We start from the raw sequence: 27980 nt of genomic DNA on the forward strand, positions 1-27980 counted from the left end.
TAGCATGTTTTCATATTCGGCCTGTTAACTACTGTCACACTGTATGGTCTATATTAAAACCGTGTAGCCTATATATACATAATATTTTAAATATACTGAACACAAGAAATACACCGTTAAGTCAGTGTTTTACTTTATTCTTTGATACCATACTTTTAGATTGAAGTTTTATTGTGAAAGGCAGACAGCGGAAGTTGCTCAGTTTGTCGCGGCTGCCTTCACGCGCATAGAGCAGGAGTCAGACTGAAGGCTGAGACCCGTGGAGTGTTTTCTAAAACCCGTGTTCCCAGTGTTTGTAAGGGTTTTGTTAGTTTCAGTAGATGGCTTAATTGTGTCCTCTGAAGAAAGAAACGATGGTGTTTTGTTCGAGAGTAGCCCGCCGTCTCCACGCATCTACCGTTGCTAGCTAGTGTTGAGTGGTTAGCCGTACAGTGTAATGGGCTAACATCAACGTCAGCTCTGTGTCGAAAATCACCCGTGGATGTTTGACGGTAAATGTGTGATTACAGGAGCTGCATGGGTCAGTTTGTTCAGTCCGACAGTTCTGGTTAGAGAACACTGAAAAGTAAGCAGCCGTAAGTTAACATTGTGTCGCTAGCTGTCCCACTGGTGTGCGGTCCACTGTGCCACGGCTGCCGTGTAGCTGTCCACGTCTAGTCTCCTCTGCTGTGTTTAACGTTGCCAGCTGAGCTAGGCCACGTCCCTGCGGGCGTATTTCATCTACTGACATTGGACGAATTGCAGAGAAGATGCTTAGTTTGCGGAAGGAAGAAGGAGAGTAAAGATCAGTAGAAATGTGATAAGTCTTGAATGTGTGTAGTGGTTGTATTCGAGATCGGTTGCCGCATATCCACGGCATGTCACGTAGACGGATGTGTTTCACACCGGGAGAATACGCTCACTGAGCCGACGAGGTTGCGTTAACAACCTGAAGTATCGCTAGACTTTGTTTTTGAAATGGTTGGGTTTGGTGCAAACCGCCGAGGAGGCCGCCTCCCGTCCTTCATCCTCATCTTCCTTATGGTGATCATCGCCATACTGTCTTTCAACTACTGGACAGTGTCCAATAAACACAGCCGCCTGCTGGATGAGCTGGCGGAGGTGCAGACGCAGGTGAAGCGCACGGACGCGGCGCGGAGCCGGCTGGAGAAGCGCAACTCGGAGCTGATGGTGCAGGTGGACACGCACAAGAAACAGATCGACCAGAGGGAAGGAGACTACAGCGTCCTGGAGAGCAAGCTCCAGGCCCGAGAGGCGCTCATCAAAAAGTGTGCAGACGAAAAGGTACCGCGACAACTTCTAATCCCAGCCTCCATTTAGAGCTGTTTAGTGGAAGTTCACGTGCATTTTTGACAAAACCACAGAAGTAGGTGACGATCAAGTAGTCTAATGTCTTGTAAGTTTTTGTAATATTAATATGGTCACAAAGAGTATTTAATCTATGGGTGTGTCCCTTGAAAACTACACGGATATTTGGTCTGTGAACAGGACTTGGCTTCTACTGTCCATTGTTCTAAGTTTGTTGGTTAAATTAACATCAATTAACCATAATACAGAACACTTCATATCAGGTTTAAGTAAACATTTTTCTAGTGACTTTTTAAAATTGCTCTACATCAGAGGAACCTGTACCATTACAGCAGACCTTTCAGAGGCAGAGTGTTTAAGTTATCTCTGTCTTTGTTTTCCAGACCAAACTAGTTAGTATCCAATGTTTGAAATAATCACTGGATTAACTGCAGCATTTGTTGTCTCATCCAACCTTTATTGCTATCCCCTATGTCACCCCTTGTTGGCTGAATTCAGTCTATGTCCACATCCCCAGACTAATTACACTTTAACCAGACTTCCTGTGCAGTCTTGGTATTGAAAGTTTAGTTTTGCCATTTGTGAGCCCTTATATAAAGTGTGATTAGCCACTCTTAATGCCGTAGGAGGCCTATTCCCTCCTCTCACCCTTTGTTGACTGCATGTTTGTATGTCTGTCTTTAGTGTCCCAACACTCATTGAACATTGGTTTGTGTCAGCTGCCTTGGGACATGGCTGAACACCAATGATGCAGAAAGTTCCTACTATTTGCATGCTTGCTGCCTCATTTAATCCTCACATACTCACATACATTTCTTTAACCTATGTTTATTCAGTATATGGCTAAGCTTTGTAGTCTAATCACTTTCTGTCTGCTCACATTTCACTGAACTGAGGGAAACTTAGCCATATGTGATGTGATAGGACACAGCAGACGTGATGTATTGTGGGATGTGAGCAACTGAGTAGATAATCGGAAAGATCACAGACGGATACTTGCAAGCAGAGGTCAGACACTTATCTGTGATCATTATTTACAAAATGCACATTAAGCAATATCTACTTGAAAGGTAATTAGCCTGGGGATCAGATATTAGAAAAGGAATGAATGGGCTGTTAGTTTACTGTACTTTTTCTTACGAGTGTTGTGTCCTTGACTGCAATACATAAAACTGTACAGACTTTAACTATGATTTAACTATGATTTTTGTATCCTGTCTAATGGATCAGGGATTTTTGTCTGTGTTTTGCACCTGCTTAGCGTCCCACATTGTGTTGATGAGCCAAATGAGCTTGTTATGCTGATATAGATTAATCTAACCCACTTTTTCTGACCATTTTATGGGTTTTTTATTACAACATTTATCCATCCTAGGCTTTAAGGGTAAACTGTTGGCATAGTAGCTTAGTTTCTTGGAGAAACATTAAGGTTCTGGGTTTTTCCAGAAGTAACTTAAGCATCCGGCTCCCTTCTATAATCAAGATAAAGGTTGGTGTTAAATATCTGCACCACTCCTTTCTTTTGTCAACAGCCTAACCTTACTTCAACAGATGTGTGTTTAAAATGGTGAGGCCTGCATTGCAGAGAAAATAGTACGACGTTAAATGACTTCTATTCAGTGTATGCAGTGTTTGTGCTTAGAGTGTAACGGGAAGTCATGCAAGACTTAAGTGCTACATACAATGTGTAAATAGTCTGGGTGTGCTGCTGACCATTTTGGTGATTTCGTTCTAGCTGAAGAGGAAGCATTTAACCATCTGTACATTGTGACAGGATGAAGGTTTCCACCACTGCCTTCTGCCTCAGTCAACTTAAACACATTAAAGATGACACATCGTTTGTTTAGTGACGTGTTTTTCTGTATCATGCCCCATTCTGCTACATAATTCACATCTCCACTCTCTTACTTTACAGATGATGTAGCAGGCTAGTATTTTATGCAGCTGGAGTGTTTTTGTAACCTCCGTGGATTTGCTCTTGACTTGTAATTTTTCGACTTCTTTGTATTCCTAGTAAAATTTAAGGTGTGTTGTCAAGGTCAAAATCTGCCTCCCGTCGTTTTTTCCTGTCATACTTTTTATCTTACAGCCATTTTCCCTTCAAGATGTAATCAATATAGCTGTGAGTTTTATCAAAAAAGAAAAGTATCATCTTAAAACAACAATAAATCAGTTATGTGTCACTGTTAACTTCTACACTGGTAATTCTTTGCATTTTGCAACATTAATTTAGCTGAATAATGCCACTTCCTGAGTTCAGTCATATACAGAATTGCCTTCATTTGGCTGTAATGCATGTCTTTGTACACACTGTACACACTGTGCTGTCTAAGTGGAGTTGTTTTCATTGTTTCCTACTCACAAAACAAGATTAACCTGTTCACACTCGTGTCCATATTGACAGTAACGTTGTGTTCGGTTTAGAGAACCTGTTGCATCGTTGGTCATCTCTGGAAGACCTGGGTTGCTTGTCATAAACTTAAATAGAATAGGATTGCTTTAAGATAAGATGTGTTGCTTTCCTGTTAAACCTGTTTTGTCTTTCTTCCCATCAGGCAAAGTTGCAGGGTGAAGCCTCTGCCCAAATGACAGAGATCCAGAGGCTCAAAGGTAAAATGACCAACAGAGGGCAGTCTAAAACGCAATAACCACACCTTTCAATAGAGATGATCCTAAGTCAGTTTTATGTACAATGACTTTGGTTTCATCAAAGCTAAAAATGCCCAAGTATTTTGTGTATGTAATTGTGTGTGCATGCTTCTGTGTCTGGAAACAGAGCAGCTAAAGGAACTGAAGCAAGAATTTATGAAACAGGAAGAGCAGCTCAGAGAAGTGAAGAAAAATAGCACTACCTTGGAGAGAAAGCTGGAGTATGAGAGGTATGATAGTCCTTCATACTTAAACTCAACGTCCAAGGATGTCATTAAAGCCTTTCTGGACAAATCACTAGTTCATCAGATGATTTTGTTATTTTTAATATTTTCTTCAGTTGGATATAAGAAAGTATGTTAATAAGTAATCAACATTTATTTTCCTTTTTTTTGCAGTTATTGTAATTATAGATTTCATTTTTCATTGTGATAAATTAAGGTTGTAGTATATTTGTACGTATTGGTAAAAATTCTTAAATATAATACAGACTTCTTTCACCAGCTTTACAATATGACGACAAAAAAAACCTGATTGTGTGGATGACACTCAAAAAGTTTGTGTGTTATCTAGTTTACAGTGTGGACGTCAGATTGCACAACTTAAAGAAGAATATGAAGAAACAAAAAAAGCCCTAGAGGTGGAAGCATCAAAGCTCAGACAGGTTAGCACTGATGAAAAGGATTGTGGCCTTTTTTTCTTTACTCCCTGTGGTACTATTATCATAATTTTTTTTTGCATATGATCTGCTTTTAACAGCGCTACCTTTTTTCATTCATTTTAGTTTTGAAACAAGGATTTGCTGCTCCGATTCATGCTCCCTGTTTGCTCAAATATTTTTCTGTTTCTCTGTTTTCCATATGCTCCTCTTTCTGATTCCTCTTTGATGATGCTTCAGAGCGTTTTGGACGGCCAAAAGGGTGTAGTAGTGGGTAGACATGCAGAGGGAGTACATGTTGCAGATGTGGTAGGAGAGCGCCATACAGTGGCCACTCACAGACACGACAGCCCAGACTTAAAAGGTACTGGAGTTCTGAATTGCTTGTTTTACCTCAAATTGTTCTTGAGTTTGCTGTCATTGCATTGTGTTTGTTTATTGTGTGTGGCATTCCTGTGCAGAGACCAGAAAAGACATGATAATTCTGAGGTGATCTGAACAGACATCGCATCAAATTGTTTTACTTTATTGTCACCTTGAGTCTTAAGTCACTGTATCTGTGCTCTGTTACAGAAGAGATGGGGAAGCCTGGCAGTGATGCAGGCATGCCTGGTATTGAAGACAGTGAAGTGGGAAAAATCGAGGATGTACAGTTTGGTAAGTGTTGGACTTTAACTTCCAAGAGCATTTTTTCTATAGCAGCTTCTTACAAAGTAAATAAATCAAATTAAAATAATAATAATAATAATAATAATAATAATAATAATAATAATAAAATATATTAACAATAATTATTGAAATACTAGAGTAGTTAATATTTGTAAAACAATCTGAATTTTTGTTTTTTGAAAGGCGTTTCCCTTTCAATTTTTTTAGAAAGGTGCAGTGGAAAAAACAACACAATTGATAACATAAGTCCACTGGGTGTAATTTTAAAGGAAAATTAATGTTTATGTTAATTCTAGAAAAAATACTTTTTACAGTTTTCAAATACTGTGATTTAGAACATTTATTTCCTGAAAATAACTGAAGTGCATTGTTTTCAGACCGCAACGCATTTTTAATCATTACAATACCAATGATACATCATCATCATCATACATCTTTGCATGTTCTCCATCTTTCTTGCTGTCATTGCTGGAGCAAATATGCAAGCAACTTTACTTGGTGGTTTATTAAAATCCATCTGCCTCTTGATCACATTTCAGTGAGGTTGAGGTCTTGAAGTGAGCTGCAGTTTTTTTTATTTTTTTTCTCTACATTTTTACTTGTGGTTCCTAGCAGCTTAACATCGCATAGTAGCAGGGTCAAGGAATGTCATTGTTATATTGAGCACGATGTTTGAAAAATGCTTCTAAGGGGTCTGGGCCCAAAATACCCTCTCTATATGTGAAACACAACATCCAACCTGTGCTTTTTTTTTTTTTTTTTTTAAATACTGTAAGTATTAATTATCATGTCAGTCTCATAATTTGTCTCTCACTGGTTTTTATTAATAGCCCTGAAAAAACCAGCCATCACACAGAAACATGATGAGGCCCCTGATGTTGTGGGTGCTGGAGCTGGACCTGGAGTTGGAGCAGCTGATGGTCCAGGTGGCCAGGGCCTATCTCTGGACCAGCCCAGACTCCAGCAGGACCGCGTGGAGGGCCGAGCAGCAGTGGGTGCCGCTCCGAGCCTCATTAAACAGCAAGACAAACCAATAGTCTTTGAGGAAGATAACAAGGCAGGTATCAAGGCCGATGAACTGGGAGAACAACAGAGACAAATCAGAGGTAAAGTATTCACAACTCCTAATTTTAATCAATTTATTTATTGCCTGTGCAATGAAATTCTTACAATTTGCAAAGCTCAAACAGAACACAACATTGCATCAGTAGCCACTTTTACACAGAGATCCTGGGAAAAAAGGTGAGATGGTGATCCCACCTTTTGTCCACCATTGACCGATTTCCACAGCCAAGCCAAAGGAGTAACAGAGGGGAGACAGCGGACCTGTGTTCTGGAATCAAAGGGGCAATAATGCAGTGCAGTGTATAGTGCTCATATGGAGACACTGGCATGGATTCTGCAGCAGCCGCCCAGGGTCAAAGCAGCATGTTGCAACAGCACCGGTGGCATGTAGCCGCAGCACACGTGACATCCCTGGCATGAAGCCACGGCACCCGGGGCGGCTGCTGCAGAATCCATGCCCATGCTTCCATATGTGCCCACTGTCTCTCAGGCGAGGGAGTCGCTGTCATCAAAACGTCACACCTTGGTTGTGGAATGAGAGGTGTTCCTTTTACATAGCGTTCTTGAATCATGATTCCACCTTTATCACAGCTCTGTTACTACCTCCAGAGGCGTTGCAAAGCTGCAATAAAGGTGGGACCAAATGATCCCACCATTTTGTTTATACAGACGTCGGCAAAATATTCCCATAACAGAAGTGCTATGTAAAAGGAGCTTATGTCTTCCATCCTGCAAAACAAAACACCCTCTCTGTTGTAACTAAAATCATGCAATAGGTTTTAGTATTTAGGTACATAATAATTAGTGCCCTGACTTCACTGAAACATGATACAATGCTTTTCATCATGTGTGTCATATTTAGTTAAAGTGAAAGCAGGAGGTGAGAACTGGTAGTTTCTTGTAAAGAGTTTTCTCCATCTTTTAGAACACCTCTCAGATATATCAGATATATTGATATATCAGGTTTACCACACAGTGTATTGTTGTTGAAAGGTAATAATGAGGAAGTTTGTGTTGGTCTAGTTTTTGCTGGGTTTGTCTTTTGTTAAAGTTGGCAAAACTCCATTTTTAAACTTCCAACTGTGTCTGTTACTTACATCCCTACAAGTGGGAATACTGTGGTGTTTGTGTAGAGGTTTTCGAGTCACTTTTTCTGCAAAAAAATCTTTACTCTACCTGACAAGTTTGTCATTGCCTCTCTCCTACTCCTCTACAACTGCAACAGTGCAACATTATCTATCACTCGCTGGAAATGAAGCACACTCAGCGAAAAATGAGTCACTTCCAGAAAAACACACATTCTAATTCAGACTTCACATAAGCACATGCATATCGTCTACATTGATCCTTTAAGTTTGACAGAATTTTGAGGTATTCTGGAAAAGTTTCAGTTGTGCTGAATAAATAAAGAAACATCCAGGTGCATGTGATATTTGCCATATTTTTGTGTATGTTTTGTAATACAGTAGCATTTTTGTGTCTGTCTTTTTGGCAGCTCCTGACAGCGTCAAGGGAGATGGTGAACATCTAAAGGGGATCCCTCTGCCCCCAAACCCTGCCCAGGTACCCAACCCCATCCAGCTTCACCACGCCAAAGACCAGGTTCCCGCCGAGCCGGTTCACCACCGCCAAAGTGAGTTTCTGAGTTTCACATAACACAAAAAACAGAGCAGTGTCACTGTCAGAGGGTGTGGTTGGAGGGCTGTTTTTGTTTTTTCATTAACTTTCTGACTGGTGGCTGATTTTTTTTATTTTTTATTTTTTTAAAGGAGTTGGAAATTTAACATTGCTACAATCATTTTAATTGTTGTGACAGCTATTATCATTTTTATGTTGGCTCTCGTATCTCTCACTGATGTTTGCGTCAACACAGAATAAAACACAATTTGGTCTGTTTGTATCTATTGGAATGTTGCCCATTGTGGAGTGACTATATGCCTTCTTGTACATGACACATATGTTTAAGAGTGAGAGTTTCTGGGTTTTTGTGTGAACATCAGCCATGTCTGAATACAGGTAAGAGTGATGTAAAGGCAGTAGAGGGAAGGCTCGGGAGAGGAAACAAATGACACACACCTGGCTCCCAGATGATCCTTTCCTGCTGCCTGGCTTTTTGCTCTGCTCTGCTGCCTTTTCTCCCTCCTTTCTCCTCTGTTTTCACATGTTCTGTTCCTTTATCGTCCTTACACATTCATTCCACTATCAGAAGCCGACAGATTATATTCTGTTCACGTCCAGTTTACCCCCTCCCCCTTCCCTAATCTTCTACCTCTGATCTCTTTACATTTGCATCCTATTATGACAAATTAACACCCGACACTGAGCAGATGTCTTGTTTTGGCAGTGTCTAGTGATCAGTAGGCAGAAGAAGCCCAGAGATGCTGGCTGTCGTACTTCATCTCTCAAGTCCCACCCTTTTCTGCTGTTGTCAGCAGTGTCACTACATTTGGCTAAATAGAACACGTAGGAGATCAGGCAGCCAGTGTTAGGTGGTGAACAACAGCATATCATGTCATTGAGGACAATGCCTCATGTTTTCAGAGTTCAATCAGCTTCTCTCACAAGAAAAACTAGTCAGATGATAGAATTTACTGCAGTGCTATTGATTGATTACATTAAATAAGTGATTAAAACTTGGACTCATCAAACACTGATTAGTAACTTAAACCATTTTCTTCATTTGAGTCTCTGCATTCAAGTCTATGATTGGCTATTCATCGTCTCAGTAAATCTGTTTTGTAATTAAAATCAGCTGCTGTTAATCCATTCACCTTTTCTTTTTCTTATCTTCTGACTCCCACTTCATGCGATCACTTCATCATTATACAGTATTTCTCCTCCCATTCCTCCCTGTTTCCCTACAACTGCCTCCGCTTCCCTCCCTTCCTGATGAGGCCCTTCTCTGCCTCCTGCAGGCCGGTTCTTTGATGAGAACGAGTCCCCAGTAGATCCGCAACACGGCTCTAAGCTAGCGGACTACAATGGGGATGATGGGAACGTGGGTGAGTATGAGGCCGACAAGCAGGCCGAGCTGGCCTACAATGAGGAAGAGGATGGTGATGGTGGGGAGGAAGACGTTCAAGGTGAGCCAGGCCAGGGGACTGGACCAACTGTCCAGATGTATATCCACCATTCCTCCCCTTGTTTCCTCCACCCCTGTCCTGCCGCAGCCCCCCTGCATTTGTCCCAGCAGTTTGTACTGTCACTGTAGCTCACAGTACCCTGAGTTTGTCCTTGAATCCATCATAAACGCCAGATATTAAAGAAATACGACAAACACACCTCCAGGGACTATTATGTATGCAATCCAGGTTGAGCAACTGGATTATGTTGGGTATTTTTCACTGTGTAGGCACAGTAACAGTCCAAACACACTAATGGAAAACCTGACCCATGAACTTAAGGTTCTGTGAGTGTATTTCATTTGCATCTAGTATTTTCTTTCCTGCCTGTGCTTTTTAGCTATACCACCTGTCTGTGCCCACCAAACATCTGACCCACATCTAGACCAGTAGATAAATATAGCTCACTGTGTTGGTGAATGTGTCTGTGTTCTCTTTGAAATATTGAAATGCATGCCCATGTTTTTTTTTCCTTTTGTTTTCATTTTGTGCCCTGAATTTCTCATCGCCTACTAGGTGGCATTTTTAATAATTGATTAGAGAACAACAATACTCCGTTTAAAGAATACTACATGATTTGCCAGCCCAATGATCAGAGAAGGGCTGTGATTTATCACTGTTGTTTATTATATCAGCGGTAATTGTTCGTTTTGGATGCAGTGACATTAGATTCAGTTTTTGACATTACAAAAAAATCAAAGATATCTTTCCTGCTTTTCTCTTGAAATTGAACTAGTGTGTTTTGCAGCAATAGCTTAAGAGCTCTTCATTCAAAAAAGGCCATGACTCGTATTCCTTAAATTTTGCTGCTTTCTAAAATTTAGTTGAAAGAATGAATAAGTAATTAGATTTTAATTTTTAATTTGTAATGTAGTTTTCTCTAGTGGGGGAGTTTGGATAGAACACTGTTTATTTTGCCTCATACATCATCTCACATCATTTGTGCATTCTTTTTTTCTAGATGATGACGACCGTGACATGCAGGGAGATCGGGCTGTGGATTATGGAAAAAGACATCAAGCCATTGACATTCTCTGAAAAGGAACCTGTGCAGCTGTAACTCATTGAAAACATACAGACTTTTGGCTACAACCAAGGATTCCTTGGTATTGTTTGAACATCAATATGTTTAAGAATTTAAAGGCTGCATCCTCAATGTCATGGACTCCTTTGAAAAACAGACATTGCAACTAATGAATTAGAATAACATTAACTTAACAGACCATACAGTAGGTTCAAATATCACAGTAATGTCCTGAGCTGCTGTCAATTTGCTAATGTTCTAAGTTATGACAGTAGAAATGGTATACTGTACATAGACTGTTCAGTTTATTTAATGAATGCCTCCGTTCATGAAGCAGTGGTCTTAAAGAGCTCATCTGAACTTTGAGGTCAAACTGTTTTGTTTTTGCTACGTTTCTTTACAAGTTGCTATTGCTAGGTTGTGTACAAACTCCTCACCATGGGATGTTTATCAAAACACTAATTGGGCGTTCTGCCTCTAACATCATTTGGGACTCTTACCTCGATGAACCTTTTTTGTTTACAGGAGTGAGAATGCATTAAAAATGCCAAGGACTTTCCTCATGGCCTACTAAATCCTTTTCTTTTCTTTGTGACAGACATTCATAAGTGCTCATCATTCTGTTTTTAAATGCTGCATGTATTTGAAACTTTTGATCAATAATCAAACTGAGCAAAATACTGATGCTTAAGCAATACTTAGAGTATTGTCAGTATCCTTCACAATGTGCAGAGTCTAACCAAGCACATCCGGAACTGGCATAGACATGCTTCCATTAAGGTCTCTTTGTACATAATGTAGTTGAACTGTTACCATTTGTACTGACGGAACTGAATTCTTCACCTTTAGGGAAAAACTGAACATCAAATCAATTCTGTTTGTGCAGCCAGGAATATTGATTTCTCATGGAAAGGCACATTGAATGTAATTTAATTTGATTAAAGGTGATTCTTCATGTCATTTGTCAACTGTGACAGTGCTTTAGTCTGTGTAGAAATGCTGTCAGTTCTAAATGAATGTCTCAGTTTACACAGTGTAGTTTTAAGTCAGAATGCGTTTAGTTCATCATGTACTTTTCCTGTATTTTCCTTTTCAGTGATGACAAAGCATCTGGTGGGAAACTGGTTTAATTCCCGCATGAGTAATTCCATTCATCTAACAAAAAGAAAAAAAATCCAGCTATATATATACGAGCCAATTGACAGGTTGTTTACAAAAAATCACGGAGACAAAGAGATCCTCCGCCTCGGTGTGAGCTGTGGAAGGAGAAAACCGAGTGCTGGTCTCTGCTGCAGACCGTAGCTGGTGTTTTGAGAGGGGGGTGTGTCTGTGTCCCATACGGGTATCTGCCTCGGAGAGACTGAGCAGAGGCGGGAAATGGCGCCTGGTAACACAACGGTGTGTCATTTCGGAGACGGCCCTTGAGCAGATACACGGTAAAAGTCGGTTCTGGTCACGTAAACAACAAATTCCTCCGTTGTGATGGTCACTCGGCGTTGAGTTGTCATCTCCAGATACTGCGGATCACTCTAAAGTAAGTCGACAACGTTTATCAGCCTTATTCGTGCATTTTGCCTTGTTTGGCTTGCAGTTTATGTAATGTTGGCTAACGACAGGATAAATATTTTCCTTCCCTGCCTCTGCACATCTGTTAGCCCGAAGCAAATTTACGAGACGGCTAGGTAGCGTCAACGTTAGCCACGCTAAGCTAAAATACACAGTGTTAGCGGAGGACTGCTAAAGTGCGGCCTACCATGGACGCGGCTAATTCCTGGTCGGCTCGGCAAACATGGGTTATTTTGCCTCTAGAATTTATTCATTCAGTATTAATATTAAAATACTATGTTAAAATGTGCAACTATGCGTATGTCCTCTTGATGGGCAACTGACCCGTTTAGACCTGATAGTTTACTCCAGGTGTAATGCTTCAATTGGCATTCCTCCACTGAACTTTGCTAGGTGTACGTTAGCTAAGCAAGCTAGCTGAATTTTATGTTAACATGACTCCATTGGGAATTGAGACAGATGTCCATGTATCACAACTGGTGAGAGGAATCAAACTCTTTATGAAACGATAAGGTGAATTGCACTAATAGATGATACCAAATGCTATCATGTTGCTGTTACGATCATTGATCATCTGGCGAGTTTCACTGTCAAACAAATCTAATCATAACCTTGTCATTCAGTTGAATAGACAGTTGAGTCGCACAGTTTACTCCGCTGTCCACGATTATTTAACTGATGATCCTCACTTTAAAACTGTTACTTGAATAATTGCCCCATTCTGCACTGGTTTGCTAACTGCACGTTACGATGAGCTAATAGGGTTTTGATGGACCGCTAATGTTACCGCTTGTGGACCCGAATAGCAGACTTGCATTAGCTAACACTAGCTAATTTCAAATGTACTTGTTTATGTCGCTTGTAAAATCTAACAGTGTAGCAAGAAAGTGACTGTATCCTGAGCTAGTTTGTACACCACCGTAGAGTTTGAGGCGTAGCTTTTAACTCGACCTCTTAGGAAGCCTTAGCTTCTTACACCTAGCTGCTCGATTAGCTACGTATTCTTGTTAATGGTGACAAACTGGCGAAACAGTACAGCCACTGACAACTCGATGGGACACTTGAAGCAGAACTGTCAGCTTCTGGCATGGAAATGGCTTTGATGTGACAGACATGCTGTATGGTAGCCAGCCACCTCAGCTAAGGATCAGGACTAATGCTGCGGAGTGGACGGGATGTCGGAGGGCCTCTCTTGTTTTTAGACTGTTACCATGGCTAACACTGCTAGCCTCCTCATACAGACTCAGTGCATGCATGTTCTTATTTCCCGCTCAGTTGCTCGTACCTAGCTGTGTGCATGATCCTTGGTTGGTGAGCGAGTGCCCAGAAAGGTGGACGTGTAGGATCTGTGATGCGACTGTCATGCCCATGGTAAAGTTTAACACGTATAGACTTGTATTTATGTGGCACGGAGAGGGCAGTTAGATGAGTCTGTTTCATCCTGATGTGAAACATTTAATAGTTAGGAAGCAGAGAAAAGACTGCGTGTGTAGCAGTGAAGTTGAATAGTGAAGACACATTATGAGGACTTGTACCTCTCAAATATTAGAGTTGGCTTTATAACTCGGACAGTCTCGACATTGTGAAATTGATTTTCAAGTTCATGTCCAACATTAACAGTCCCAAGTGTAAGAACTTAGAGATGCTGTGTAAGTTGTTTAAAACTGGCTAATGTAACAAAGTACCAGGAAAGAACTAAAACAGTCAGGGGTCACAAAATACACTGATAACACACAACCTGTAGGATATGGAGGTTTGCTAAAAATGTCATGTAAATACATCTGCAAAAGGTCAACACATCTTGGTAACATTATGTTCGTTCTGGTTTAAGAGTATCATAAATTGTTTCTGTTGTTCACTGTTATTGAATGCACACCTTGTTACTAAAAATCATACAATTTCAGGCTTTGTTAGAATTTATGTGACCACACAGTGACCATTACTATGGTACTATCTGGTCATTGTTTATTCAAGTTTGTTGGGAAGGAGTTCATGATGCAGTGTAATGTGTAATTTTTTCACCCCGCCATTGTCATCTTTTTTACTGTATGAGACATAAGGATGTCAAAAACAAGATATAATTCTGACCAGATTCTACCAAAACACCATTGTTTAAGCTGTTTTTTGTATTTTCTCTACTGTTGTGACAACAGTAATTAGAAAATAGTCTTCACACTTAGGTTGTGCCATGATGTAATCCTTCTTGTGGAGGAACTGATGCTGTAAAATATCATCACTGAAAAAAGCAGAAACTGGCTGTGGTATTATCAGAACATTATTTATACATTTTATATTCATAGGATTTATGTTCTGTTAAAGACTAATAAATAAAGAGATCTAGAGGCTACAATACTTTTATTTGATGCTCTGTGTAGCCTTAAATTTGTTGCACCTTTTGCATTTATGCTACCTTGTGCTTTAGCACCATCAGCGTTCGTAATGTGTGTGTGTGTGAACGTGTTTGTGTGTGTGTGAATGCGATTGAGCAAGAGCATGTACACCTCTGGTATGCTCATGGATAGCCCCCTCTGTGTAAATATAAAGCAGATGTAGTGAAGGTGGTGGGGCAAATTTACAGTATGAGACTTCCACTACATTTTAAGAGGGTGCTATTGTGTGTGTAAAGGTTCCCGGCTAGTTATGGATATGTCCAGACACATTTTCAGCCAGCTGTTGTTACGCAAGAAGTGTAAGGGGCGGGCATGCCTGACTGACAATTCATGTTCACTATGAATAGTTTTTTAGTTCTCCCAATGCATACTTGAGCACAAAGCTGAGCAATTAACTTAGTTTCCTCTACAGACCTGGCCGGGTGTGTGTTTTCCTCAGGTTAACCTCCAGTTTAGACATGACCTCCACCATTGATGTTGCATGTACATGGTTAATAAAAGGGAATTGTTGGAAAATTGATGCATAGTAAGATGGTTGGTAATGTTTTTTTCTTTTACTGTACGGAGGGAACAAAAACCAGCTGTAGCTGCTGTGATCCACTGTGATGTAAGTGTAATGGGATCTTAAATGCATCCAGATGTTGGTCACGAAATGCACTAGTTTACCTCACAATATATTTAAAAAAAAAACAAAAAAAAAAAAAACAACTTAACGGTTAAATCTGTTTTTTGGTGGTTGTTTTTTTTAAGCAGTAAAGACTGTTTTAAAAAACTTGTTTAATTACTTAAATTCAGAATTTGCATGACTGTTTTTATTGTGTGCACTACTTATTTATCCTCTTCCTCTTCTTGTATCTTCTGTCTTTCTTCCTTGTTCGATATTTTAAAACAGATTTACATGTGACTGCTCAAACAATGAGGCTGAGAATGCGTAAGGCGTCTCAGCAGCCGAACCCTAGTCTGGCAAGTCGCCCATCCCGGACCAAGCGGAGACATTCAGAAGTAGAAGAGGACACTCCTACTAGCGGTGGGAGGGGCTTGTTCTCAACCATCAAGAAGTTCATCAGAGGAAATGCTGTCAAGGTACCTGTGATCACATCATATGATCTGCTTTGGTTGAGCCTTGATCCCCTTTGAGGCTTCAGTGAAGTACTGTGGTCTGCGTTTTCAGGGTTTTAACACGTTACCTAAGATTTTCTCTGTTTAAATCCACATGTAGTGCTGTGCTCTCCAGGAGTTAAATACAGTGTTTCTTGGTGCAGAGTGTCATGTTTCCCAAGAAATGTCTGGTGGAATGCAGCAGCTTGTCTGAGAAGTCGGACTTGGTTCTAATTTTAGCTACTGGCTCACAGAGTTGGTGTGCAGGGACAGGAGGTAGTAACAAGTGGAAAAGTCTACTCGGTTAGAAGAAGACAGGGGCTTTATACTCTCCTCCTTTTACTTATTATTCTCACTCCACACAGATGTCGTATTATTTCTTAATTTAAACCCATAACTTATTTTTGTATCTGTTTCACTCCATCAAAATGTTTTTCTAACTCCTAAAAACAAGAGTTCTTTTTTTTTTTTTTTTTCCCACTACTGATCTTTTAAAGCTCCTGGACACTGTGCAATAACAGTGGCCTTGCAAGTCCTATTGTAGGAGAGGTCTAATAAAACCATGATCATTTGTGTCAGATGCTTTGATGCTGATTTTGTAGGATATTGTACATTTGTTTGTTTCTTGTAGTTGTTTCTTTTACAGTGAGCTGGAAAAATGTCATTCAGCAGCAACGGCATGTTCTGAAAGTTTTTTTTTTTTTTTTTTTTTTTTTTTTTTAAGAAGTATATTACTAGTGATTTAAGTTCACATTGATAGTGTTTTTTTATTCTTCAGTTGACTTGTTTGACACAAACTGTGACATCAGTCACTCTGTCAACATTGGATTCTAAATTTCTGGAGTTTGGCCAAATTACTTTTTGCGGGCCCCAACTGGAGACCAACCTATTCTTAATCTTAACAATGTAAGTGATCAGAATTGGAGACCTTTTCATAGAAAGCATCTTTATGTCATTCTTTACAAACTTAGCGATGTTTATATGAGGGCTGTTGTTCATCCTAGAACAGTTAATGTCAGCTTTAATAAGCCAACATACATTTTAATGACTCAGGACATGCTGATGAACCAGAAAATGTAACAATGTACTGCAGCAGAATGATCAAAGCATTTTTTCTCATGTCTATAAGCTGTTGGTACATAACATCAGACTTCACTAACATGTCCCCTCAGGACCCAGACTCACCCCACAGTTCATCTGCATCTTAATATGACCTGATTTCCTTTTTAATCTCACATCAGGACTTTACATTGTAAGCAAAACACTTCACACTAGGTTCTACAGGTTAAAATGAACTAACTGAACACTTAAAACGCAGCTGGACTCTAAATAGTCATTATAAATAGACTGATATAAACCCTGGAGGTGACAGTAGTGCTAACAACCCATGATGCAACAGTTGCTGTACATTGTCACTACTTCATCAGAGTAGTAAAGCCAAATGTGTGAATTGAACTGTGAATAATGGGAGCTGCTGGGGTGAAACTTCCCTCTTGAGGATATATTGTGAATGACAAGATGAACCACTTGTTTGACATAAAAGCCTGAGTGACTCTTAAAAAAAAACCTTAGATGAAAATCGGTAACTGGATGTCTGTCTACTAAATAAGTAGTCACGTTGTCACACATTTGGGTCCAGCCTTGTAAATTTCAAATAATTCCTCAACTGTTTAGTGCTGATCTAATCCTTTTTTCACATCAACATTGGTCAGATTATTTATCTTAAGTTTGTGTTGATCTTATTTACTTTTTTGCCCATGTGAGTCCTACTATTAGCAGGTTTTTTTTTCTATTTGACTCATCATATTGTGCCTCTTCAAGGTGCAGCAGGAAAGCCCAGCCAAGAAGTCACGCCTCCACTGTGATGTGGACAACAACCTGATCACCTCTACTCCTCCGAATGCCAACAACCCCCGCAGCAGGGTTGGCAGGAGAGGCCCAGTCAATGGACGTGAGTGGCAAACACCGAACAAAACCACTCACACTCAAATCAGTGTCTTCCCCACGGCTCTGCTGACACTCAGTCCTGTTAACTCTCCCCCGCAGAGGCTACCAATCATGACAGGAGTAAGGAGAAGCCCAATGGCAGCCTGGAGGAGACGACAGCTGTTGAGGTGACGGCCAGCCCTCCCAGAACAACACTTCTTGGGACCATCTTTTCTCCTGTTTTTAACTTTTTTTCACCAGCTAAAAATGGTAAGCAAACCATAAAACTTTTTTCCTAGACTAAGAAGTCATCAATCAGCAAACTGGTTCAAACTAGAATAGCTTGAGTCTCTTAATTGTCATGTTTCAGTTCAAGAAATTGGTGCGTACTATAGTTGCAACAAAATACCATGGAGAGAAAAAAAAATAGTCCATTGTTTAACGCTTAAAACCCAAGAGCATCTTCTGAGCTAAAATGTTTAAGGACTTTGGAACCACAAATCCTATCAATAGTGAAATAATCAGGGTAAAATGCAGTTTTTCAGTATTTCAGCAGCATCAGATGTTTTTTTTTTTTTTTCTTTTGTCGGATATATTCGCAGTGAACATGGAAACACCGTTGTCTTCAGTAATGTTGATTCACCCAACAGTGGGTGTAGACACTTGTTTTTTGTGTTCATATTTAGTTTTCTTTAATTTTCTCTGTTTTGATATTGTGACTTTTGAATTTACTCTGAGCTTTTATTAATACATACATGGTCAGTAAATTAAATATAGGAAAATACCAGATTTTCAGTGAATAAATGTAAAAGATAATGTTATAAATGGTCATAATTCACTTGGCAATGGTTAAAGGTAGAGAGAAATTCATTTGGAAGTCACCACAAAAAATAGTTCTGGGTCTTTATAGGTGTTTTCTCTTGCAGCACATGACCTCTTTCGTTGTTACTTTATTTTGTACAAATTTTGCATGTGGAATTTTTACTCACACATCTGTTTTAAAAGTAGTTTCATGTTTTTTTCCTAATAAAGCATTTTGTTTTCTTTTCCTTTTTAAAGGCGCATCGTAACTGATAATTGTGTAAAGCTGTATATTTATAGCTTTTTAATGACAATGCCCCAAAAAGAAAATTGTAGCTGTAATGTGCATAAAGTTTCTGTGAACATCCTGGGTTTATGAGAATATATATTGTTAGAGAATCTTCCATTAACAACTGATTCTTCGAATGTCAGTCTTACGTAGTGACCTTTAAATTATTACACATGCTATAAAAGATGAATCTGTGCTGTTTTGTTTAAGTTTTCCCAGATGGAGTTGTAGTGGTGCTCTTTGTCTGGACATTAAACATTAAGATGCCTCCTTTTTTTGATTTTCAGCCTCTTCTGGCTCAGACTCTCCAGACCAGGCGTTGGAGGCTGAGGAGATAGTAAAGCAGCTTGACATCGAGCAAGCTGTGGAGACACCCACCAGCACAGCCACATCCACACAAGAACTCTGTGCCACCACTAACTTCTACTCTAGCGTATCCCAGCTGCCTCCCTTGCGGCCTCCTCACATCCCAGAGGTGTCTTCAACAGTAGAGGAAGGAGAACTGGACACTGATGCTGACCTTCCACCCCTCACGGGTAAACTTTTACACTCGGGGAAACAATGTTCTGACTTGTACATCATAGCACAATAAGAATAAGGTCAATAACTACTATTTTTCTTTTTTTTTTTTTGTTATGGTCCCAGCTCCAGGCTCCAGTCCAGATATGGCATATGTGGACTCTCCTCCTGCTGCAGTTCCACCAGAGGCATCTTATGAGGAAGACTGGGAAGTTTTTGACCCGTAAGTCAAACACAACGAACAAGAACGAAATGAAGTGTTGTTAGATGCTCGTGGTTACAGCAGCTGTTCTAAGTTTACAGTGGCTGATATAGCTATAATCACCGCATATGTATCTTTATATCATAATACAGCAGTAATGATCAGAATCATGTTTATTGCATGCAAGTAAACAGGGTTCACATTTTAAAACCTGGGTAGACCTGTCCTTTCAGGCTGGAGCTCCCAGACTCTGGAATGACCTGTCCCTGCCCCTTCGTGTGGTTGACTGCATGGACTCTTAAAAAGCAGCTCAAGATGTTTTTATTTAGGAAAGGACTTGGTTGATGGATTTATCCTTTTTATTTATTTTATGAAATTATTTATTTGTTGTTTTATTGCATCCAGTTTATGTAGAGCACTTTGATTTTTATCTGTGAAAAGCGCTTTATAAATAAACTTTATTTACTTACACATCACTAGGAATTTGCTTCAGTGGTTTGGTGCATACATAGAACATGGATTAGGTAAGAAGCATACAGTAAAAAAATAAATAGAAAAGAATAAAATAAATAAACAAGTCAGAGTTATAGTGGATTATCAGATTTTTCAAGATATACAATGTGGTCAAAACCAATGGGTTTGAGTGATGTATAACGATACCAGTTATGGTTCTGTGCAAATAGTGCAAGTAATTAACAGTGAAGTCTTATTCAGCAGTTGAATAAAGTGACAATACAATATTTGATGTTGGCGTTATTAAGAGTTCAGGAGTTTTAACAGCAGTAGGGAAGAAGCTGTTCCTGTGGTGTGAGGTTCTAGTCTGAATGAAGTATGATAATAGTAATATTGTAATTTTTCATATTTGATTAGTTTCTTCTTTTACTTGGGACTTTGATGCAGGTTGTCCTCTATTAAACATGATTCTTCTTGATGTTTTTGTGTCTTCATGTATAGTTCCATGCTGTTCGGAAAAATGCAAGAAATGTTGTCAAGTGTCATGTTACACAGGCCTAATATTAGACTTGGGGTAACATGTCAGATGTCTTGTTAGGTGTAGAAATACACTTGAAAAATGGCTGAAGAGGAATATAGTAGATTCACTCTCAGAACATTTAACTCTTGTATCTGGCAAATATTTTGGAACCCTGTGTGTATTTCTATTAGTACGGTAACATGGTATCATGGAAAATGCAGTGAAGGAGGATTGTCGCTGTTTTTCTTGATGCCTTTATGGTTGAATAGTTGCTATTGTGTTTTATTGTTAATTGTGTATCATGTATGTGTTTTATGTTGTTTGGACTTTGTATGGCTGCTACCTTGACCAGGTCTCCCTTGCAAAAGAGATTCTTAATCTCAATGGGACTTCTTGGTCAAATAAAGGTAAAATAATAACATGCTCAGATCAGTTTTTCCATGTACTGAGCACAGAATATTTACAAATGACCACTTTTTGTAATGCAGTCACAGGTTTTCTGTGAGAGGTCTCAGCAGGTTTTATTATTCTTGTGTTGTGACTGAAAGTGTATGTGGTGTTTTTTTTTTTAATTTCAGGTATTTCTTCATCAAACACGTCCCTCCACTGACGGAAGAGCAGCTCACTCGTAAACCAGCCTTACCGCTGAAGACCCGCAGTACGCCAGAATTCTCCCTCGTCCTAGATCTGGTCAGTTAAATACCTGTTATTTTTACCTTATTATTAAAAGTTACCTTCTATGAAACATTGATTCGTATTTTGTTCAGACTCTCTAAGCCCTTTCTATTGTGTTTCTCAGGATGAGACTTTGGTTCACTGCAGTTTAAATGAGCTGGAGGATGCAGCGCTCACATTTCCTGTCCTCTTTCAGGATGTCATCTACCAGGTAAAATTTTCCTCTCTTTTTTCCATGGTCCCCCTAGAGGGAGCTAAAGGCTTTTTATTCAAGTACGTTGACATTGGTTCCTCTTTGGCAGTGCATTTGAAACGGAGACAGATTTGCTATATAGTGTGAGAGCTGTTAAAAGTTGAGTAAACATTCATATGAAAGACGTCATTGTTGAACTTGGCGTTTCCCTAAGCTCCACTCGTCCTGTCCTGTTTATGAGCACAAACTCCCCTAACCCCGTTACTCCTCCAAGTCGAAAAAACACATCCTAGTGGTCCTGCTTTACCTGTAGTGTTTGTTTACCTGTGGTGAATTGTTGTGTGCAGGTCTACGTGCGCTTGAGGCCATTCTTTAGAGAGTTTCTGGAACGCATGTCTCAAATCTATGAGGTAAATATAAACTCACCGCTTCTTTTATTCATCCCGTTTGAGCTATTTTTGGGAAATTTTAACTATGTTTTCTTCTTCTCCTAGATCATCCTTTTCACAGCCTCTAAAAAGGTCTATGCAGATAAACTCCTCAATATCTTGGATCCTAAGAAGCAGCTAGTGAGGTATGGTGGCTTTTTTTGTATTAAGTTTACACTTCTATTTGGTCGACAAAGCAATACTAATACGTCTCTATTGACAGAGGTTAAAGCTTCAAATATGTATGGCCTGTTCTGTCACTGAGGTGTCAGCATTGTGGTCTTTTTAAATTATTGATTGCCCTGACCTGGTCACTGATTGATAATTTTCCTCACCCCTACCCCCCCTTGTCTTCCTGCTGTTGTAACTGTAGACACAGGTTGTTTCGCGAGCATTGTGTCTGTGTCCAGGGAAACTACATCAAGGACCTCAACATCTTAGGCAGAGACCTGTCAAAGACCATCATCATTGACAATTCACCACAAGCCTTTGCATATCAGGTAAGGCCTAAAGGGTTGAAAGCTTGGTTGATGACCAGCAGCAGCAGTTGCAGGGTGTTTGCACAGGTCTTGAAAGCCTCAAAGTATGGAATTTTGAAACACTGTTTTTTAAGACCTCAACGTATGGAATTTTGTGTGAAAATCTTAAAGTATGGAAAAAAGTTTCATATTTGAATTTTAGAGTATGCTCAAAGGCACATAATCTTGTAAGATAAGAAATACACAAGGACAATGTACAAAAACTAGATCTGATTTTACTAACCGGTCAGTACTGGAATGATTCTAGTGAAACTTGTGTGTGAGATGTCTATGGACTTTTGTGATTTTCATGTTTTGAAAGCGTTTGTCAGTAAAACATAATTTACTGTGAATTATGCATTCATACATTTATTATTATTATTATTATAAAAATGTACTTTTCTACTACACACAACAGGTACAATCTCAACCAAAAAAATAGGCACGTAATTATAAAAGTACATAAAGTCAAGGTCTTAAGGAACAAAATAGCAGTTTTGAAAAAGTCTTGAAGCACAAAATTAAAACATGGATGACTTCTATTGGAAACATAATGAAGATAATGAAATCTTAGTTTTAATTTTTAATGTGTAACCATAATAAGAATTTATTTATACACATACTTTACACTTGTAGAATGGGAACCCTGTCTTGCGATTGAGCCCTGGGACACAAGTAAAACTGATATTTTTCTTTACTTTTTTGAATTTGTGGACATATATTGCACACAGATTTTAATGGAATTGAATATTTAAAGCCTACTACTGAAATATACAAAGACTATAAATAGTGTCAGGTACTAATAGATGTTAAGCATCTTAATATGAAGTCACTCAAAGGAAATGGTGATGAGAAATGACATTTCTGTTGCTTCTGATTATGAAAATAATTGTGGGTCAGTTGTGTTTGTATCTGTTACTGTAAGTGACATGTTTTTTTTTTTTTTTGTTTTCCGTCACAGTTGTCCAATGGGATTCCCATAGAGAGCTGGTTCATGGACAAGAATGACAATGAGCTGTTGAAGCTGGTGCCCTTCTTAGAGAAGCTGGTCGAAATGGTACGATGTTTGGTTTGAGCCAGCATGTGTTGTAACCAGTTCGATCCAGATTTCCGTGATCTAATATATATATTTTTTTCTCTCTCCATTTCTTGTGGTTCTTTTGCCTACTGGACTCAACAGAACGAGGATGTGCGGCCACACGTTCGGGAGAGATTCCGGCTTCATGACTTGTTGCCCCCAGATTGAACCAGATGACGGTCTCTCATGACGGGACAACACGAACAGACTGAAAGGCAACATGCGTGTAAAAAAAGAAAAAAAAAAGAAAAACCCTCTTTGGATTACAAACTACAACATTGCCATTACTGTTAAATTTTTAGCCTTTTTTTTTTTTTTTCTTTTTTTGGTTTGTTCTTTTTGCTTTCAAACCCACCATTGCTTTTTAAAAAAAAACTTCTAAAGAAAAACATTTTTAAAGATCTGGGTGAAATTTTCTAAATATCTACATGTATAAACAAAATTACACACACTATGAACAAGCCCAGGTAGACTCCTCTTTTTGACGGACTCTTCAGTTGTGGAGCTGGATAGAGTCTCCACGCTAAATTGCAAAGTCTTGGTGCTGGCTCAGTGGATACGAATATGCCACCTGGTAAAGAGGAACTCCAGCCCCACAGAGTCCCTGAACCCACATCCCTGGTGCTCACGCTGTTGACACGGACTAATAATGACACTCTGCGGCTACAGACTAATACCAGCAGGAACAAGCAGCCTGCAAATCAATCTGTGCATGTGTGTATGTTTACTCTAAGCCACACACACTCACTGATTCGGTGTTTGGGGAAACCTGCAATCTGTAGCCTTTAAAATCATATGCATTCCTCTGTAGCTGGGTCAAGTTTCTATTGTTGGTTGCAGTTTTTTCTGGTAAAACTGGTGTTTCATTGTTTTTAAACAGATAGCGTTTCAAATTGTATTCTGTTTGTAAGATATGATATTTTAAAAGGGGTCATGTAACTTCAATCCTAAGCCTTTCTTTTCCATCAGAAGAACACAGATGGTGCGTAATAATGGTGGCAGTCCACTCCATAGTTGAATCCAGTGAATTATTGCAAGACCTTAAGTACACTTTGTTCTTGTTCTAATAGAGTTAAATCAGTATGTTGGCTTCACTGTGGACACAATACGGCTCCTTAATTAACTGTTAGGATTAAGAATCTTGTTACCTGTAAATCTGACATATTGTAAAGGTTTGAGGGCATTCATTTTCGCAGTGGTATGTGTCAACGTTTAACCTTTTTCTTTAATAATAGTATTTGATTTGTCATTTGTCTATAATCAGTATTGTCTTTACTCCTAATCAAGTATTCTGGCTAAATCAGAGCTTTGTTTCTTTTACTTGTAACGTGTAATTTGACGGCTATATCGGTAGCATTATACGACTAATGTAGCGCACCTCTGCCTGTGTGTCATGAAGTCTACCCATGGAAGAAATCTGTGGCCAGACCCTGAACCAGCCATTATCTGGCACCAGCAACATACTGTTTTAACAGTCAGCCTCTTTGAGGTTATGTACATCTTGACTGCCCCTCGACCTGTATGTCTACTTTTTTTTTTTTTTTTTTTATGTTAAGCACAGTCAACACGTTGTGTTATAAGAATGGTAACTATGAATGTGTTTCTGCTCTTTCAGAATGGATTTTTAAGCCAAATTGGCATTTTACTCCTGTTGTTTCATCTTAATTTATTCACTAGTGAGACAGCAATGTAAATGTGTTGACATCCTTGTCGGCATCAACAAAGAAGGCACAAACAGAAGCTTGTCTGTCTTTTGGTTGCTTCTTGATCTTCAGCGAGGCAAAGACAACCAGGAAAGTCTCCTTAACAATTGAATATGCACCGCCGAGTGACGCTGGGTTCTCCTTGGGTTTAAATCCAAGTGCATTTTATGTTTTGAAGCAGTTGTGAGTGTTTGGTTTGTCTGGGTTGCCTGTACAGTGCCATACAATTCCTCTCCTCACAAGTATGCCATTCCCTGTGCTCTCACCCCCTCCAAATGGTTAAATAGAAAGAGACAATCAGACCTCAAAGATCTACAGAAACTGAAACCTGGAGACCCCACGCGCCCCCGTTTCCCTTTGATTTCAATGTGCAGTATGTGTTGTGTACTGTGATTCCACTGAGTTGTATCCCGTGAGTTTAAGATTTTCCCGGTAAACCCCGCTGTGCCCTGTCCAACCCCCTCCTCCGCTGCTTACTCACACAGGACCTGCTCGCAGATGGTTTTGGATCTGTTCAGCATCTGCCTGTCTGCCTTTTTCACCACAAGTTAGTAGCTCTCGAAAAATTCAAATTAGTTTGTATTCAAGTGAAATTGTTACAGGGCACAATGGTGTTTACTCAGACATAATGTTAGAGAATACATGTCCAGACTATGAATGTAAATTGTACATGGGGTGAAGTCTTAAGTGTCTTTCCAAACTCCGCATTGCGGTGCCTCCGCACAAAACTCGAACAAAAACCAGACGATGAAAATTAACTTTCTCTGGTCAGATCTTCACTATTTTACAAGGAGGTGAAATCAATGTGCACAGAAGTGGAAATATGTCTTGAGCTCTTGCCATGGTAGCCCCCCGCCCCCCCTGCCCACCCCCATGACCTCTCACCATCATTACTGCCATCTTTTAGTATGCAAGCCTCAGAGTGTTCAACACGTAGCCCAGGTTTTCTCATCTCTTCATTGGGCTTTTTGGATTGTGTATTATCAGTCATGGCTTGTTCCTGAAGGATCGGTGGGAGACATTTAAATAGTTTTCATCCAGCTCATTTTTATGTGCATTACCAGTTTATTATTGTACACTGAGTGTTGTACAATACATGCAGCTTCATGTAAAAAAAAAATCCTTAAAGTAAGGAAAATCTTTTGTATTTTTGATTTCAAAAGGCATGTCATATCTACTTTTTAAATGTATTAATGAAGATTTAACTTTACATCAAATGGAGTGTTTTTTTTTTTGTTTTTTTTTTCTTACAAATATCTGTATGTTTAGTTTAGCGCAATGTCACTGAACTGTTAAACTTAGCATGTAGAGAATACAGCTTGCTTCGTGGGAAAGTCCTGAATTAAATTTTAATCATGGCACTTTTTCTGCAGAAAAAAGCAATCGTGTTAATGATTTTTGTTTTTTCATTATCGGTTAAGCCATTTTACTTGCAAGAATTGCTATTTGTGCTGAAGATGTATTTAAAAAAGTTTTAAGACATCTTTGTTAGCCGTCAGGCTATGCTATTGTAAAGTGTATATACAGTTACATTGAATTTCTGAAACAAAGTTTTAAAGTTAAAACTGCTCTGCATGCCCTCTGTTTTTATTTCACCTGACTGTTAGGATGCCGAAGACAACAGATGACAGAATTCAGTGTGCGGTCCACAGTGTCTTACATCTTATGAGTGTCCAGCTAGATCTAGGCCTGTTATCCAGTGGACACTTAAAGGGGACAAATCTAAACCTGCTGCTCTTCACTGCAGTTGGACTTGTTGCAGGTATTTTAACTTTATTTTATTTCAGACACAAACATAATACAAAACATAGGACAAAAAGCAAAACAAAGCCAAAAAAAACCAAAAAAAAAAAACGAATGGAACAACCGTTGTGCCTGAAAGAGAGTAGGAAGAAGCCCCTGCTTATCTAGTCCTACCCCCCATTTCCAGTCCTCAGACGGTTAGGTAACTGAAGTTAAAAGGTTAGTTTGACATTTATAAAATGGAGGAAAATCCCAAAAGCTTCATGTTCAGTGTCTCAACCTGTTTGTGCAGTTTTCAAGAAATAAATCAGGCCTTAAGATGCATCCTGTTTTAGACCTCAGTTTTCCAGACCACACTGAGGTCAACAACTACAGAACAGTCAACATTGGTAACTTATTCTTTGTACAATTAAATTTCCATCCTTTTTTAATTCATAATCCATATTGAAGTTGTTTATGTCTGATAAGCAAGAGAGTACAGGCTTTATTTCTGATATAGGAAGTACATATTAGGCTATTATGTAACCTAAACGTGTACAGTGACATAAATCTTGTAGTTTCCTCTGTTCACCATCACAGTGGATCTGAAATGAAATCACCAAAATACAATTAAAGTATGGGAGCTTTTATTCAAGGAGTTTAAGAAAAACACTGCTTTAACTTGAGGAATTACATCCATTTTTACACAATGTCCCTCCATTTTCAGAAAGCCAAAAATATTTGGACAAAACTATGGCTATAAATATGAGGATTGTTTTTAATACTTGATGGAAACCCTTTGCCCTCATGGACATCATCAAACTCTTCCCTGCAGGAGCTTGGTCAAGTCTTTCGTCAGACTCCTTCAGTCATCTGTCTTCTCTTTCTGCCCTGGGTTTTTTCCCTAAACATTTATTCTTATTCACCATCTTTTTTCTGCTTCATTTGTCATAGAATAAACCAGGACACATCTGGACATAAAGCTGCTACTTTTGAGCCTTTGAAAGTGAAGGTATAATGTTTGAAATGGTTCAGTTCCTAAACATTAATGCAATATTTTTGTTAAACACCTTGAGCTAAAGTTGAAACTCCACACTTCAATCACATATTTATTGCTTCATTTCAGATTCACTGTAGTGTTTTACAAAGGCAAAATTACACACTTATGGACCTGATAATATATTATCTAAAGGCAAAAAATTACAATGATCTACATTTTTTAAAATGATCTGCCTTAGAGTTTAAATGTGCAAAATCTTATATATTTTAATTAGATGAATCAGAAAAGAAATGATAAAAGTGTTGGTTTGCTGATGTTTTTAATGAATATGATAAAGTGTAATTACACTTGTGTATTGGTTTATGTACATTTATACAATAGATTTATACATCATCCATTAGAAA

The 27980-nt window shown here is 39.1% G+C and overlaps 2 protein-coding genes across 3 annotated transcripts; both read left to right on the forward strand.

The window, feature by feature from the left end:
- The first annotated feature begins 202 nt into the window (after window positions 1-202).
- On the forward strand, window positions 203-11455 carry golm2 (golgi membrane protein 2). Of its 2 annotated transcripts, XM_030161992.1 has the most exons (10): window positions 203-1284; window positions 3864-3918; window positions 4085-4187; window positions 4531-4621; window positions 4856-4979; window positions 5189-5272; window positions 6115-6390; window positions 7845-7982; window positions 9265-9432; window positions 10433-11455. In XM_030161992.1, the coding sequence occupies exons 1-10, from the start codon at window positions 958-960 to the stop codon at window positions 10507-10509; spliced, it is 1443 nt and encodes a 480-aa protein (XP_030017852.1). In that variant the 5' UTR covers window positions 203-957; the 3' UTR covers window positions 10510-11455. The 2 variants fall into 2 exon arrangements, with proteins under 2 accessions (XP_030017852.1, XP_030017861.1); XM_030162001.1 differs by lacking the exon at window positions 9265-9432.
- Window positions 11456-11807: 352 nt separating this feature from the next.
- ctdspl2b (CTD (carboxy-terminal domain, RNA polymerase II, polypeptide A) small phosphatase like 2b) lies at window positions 11808-26420 on the forward strand. Its single transcript, XM_030162013.1, has 13 exons — window positions 11808-12029; window positions 15344-15534; window positions 17371-17500; window positions 17596-17745; window positions 18853-19101; window positions 19211-19307; window positions 20838-20949; window positions 21059-21145; window positions 21475-21537; window positions 21622-21701; window positions 21929-22055; window positions 23035-23130; window positions 23254-26420. The coding sequence occupies exons 2-13, from the start codon at window positions 15367-15369 to the stop codon at window positions 23317-23319; spliced, it is 1425 nt and encodes a 474-aa protein (XP_030017873.1). The 5' UTR covers window positions 11808-12029; window positions 15344-15366; the 3' UTR covers window positions 23320-26420.
- Window positions 26421-27980: the final 1560 nt, after the last annotated feature.

This window comes from Sphaeramia orbicularis, chromosome 3, assembly GCF_902148855.1.
Source record: "Sphaeramia orbicularis chromosome 3, fSphaOr1.1, whole genome shotgun sequence".
Classification (NCBI taxonomy): domain Eukaryota; kingdom Metazoa; phylum Chordata; class Actinopteri; order Kurtiformes; family Apogonidae; genus Sphaeramia; species Sphaeramia orbicularis.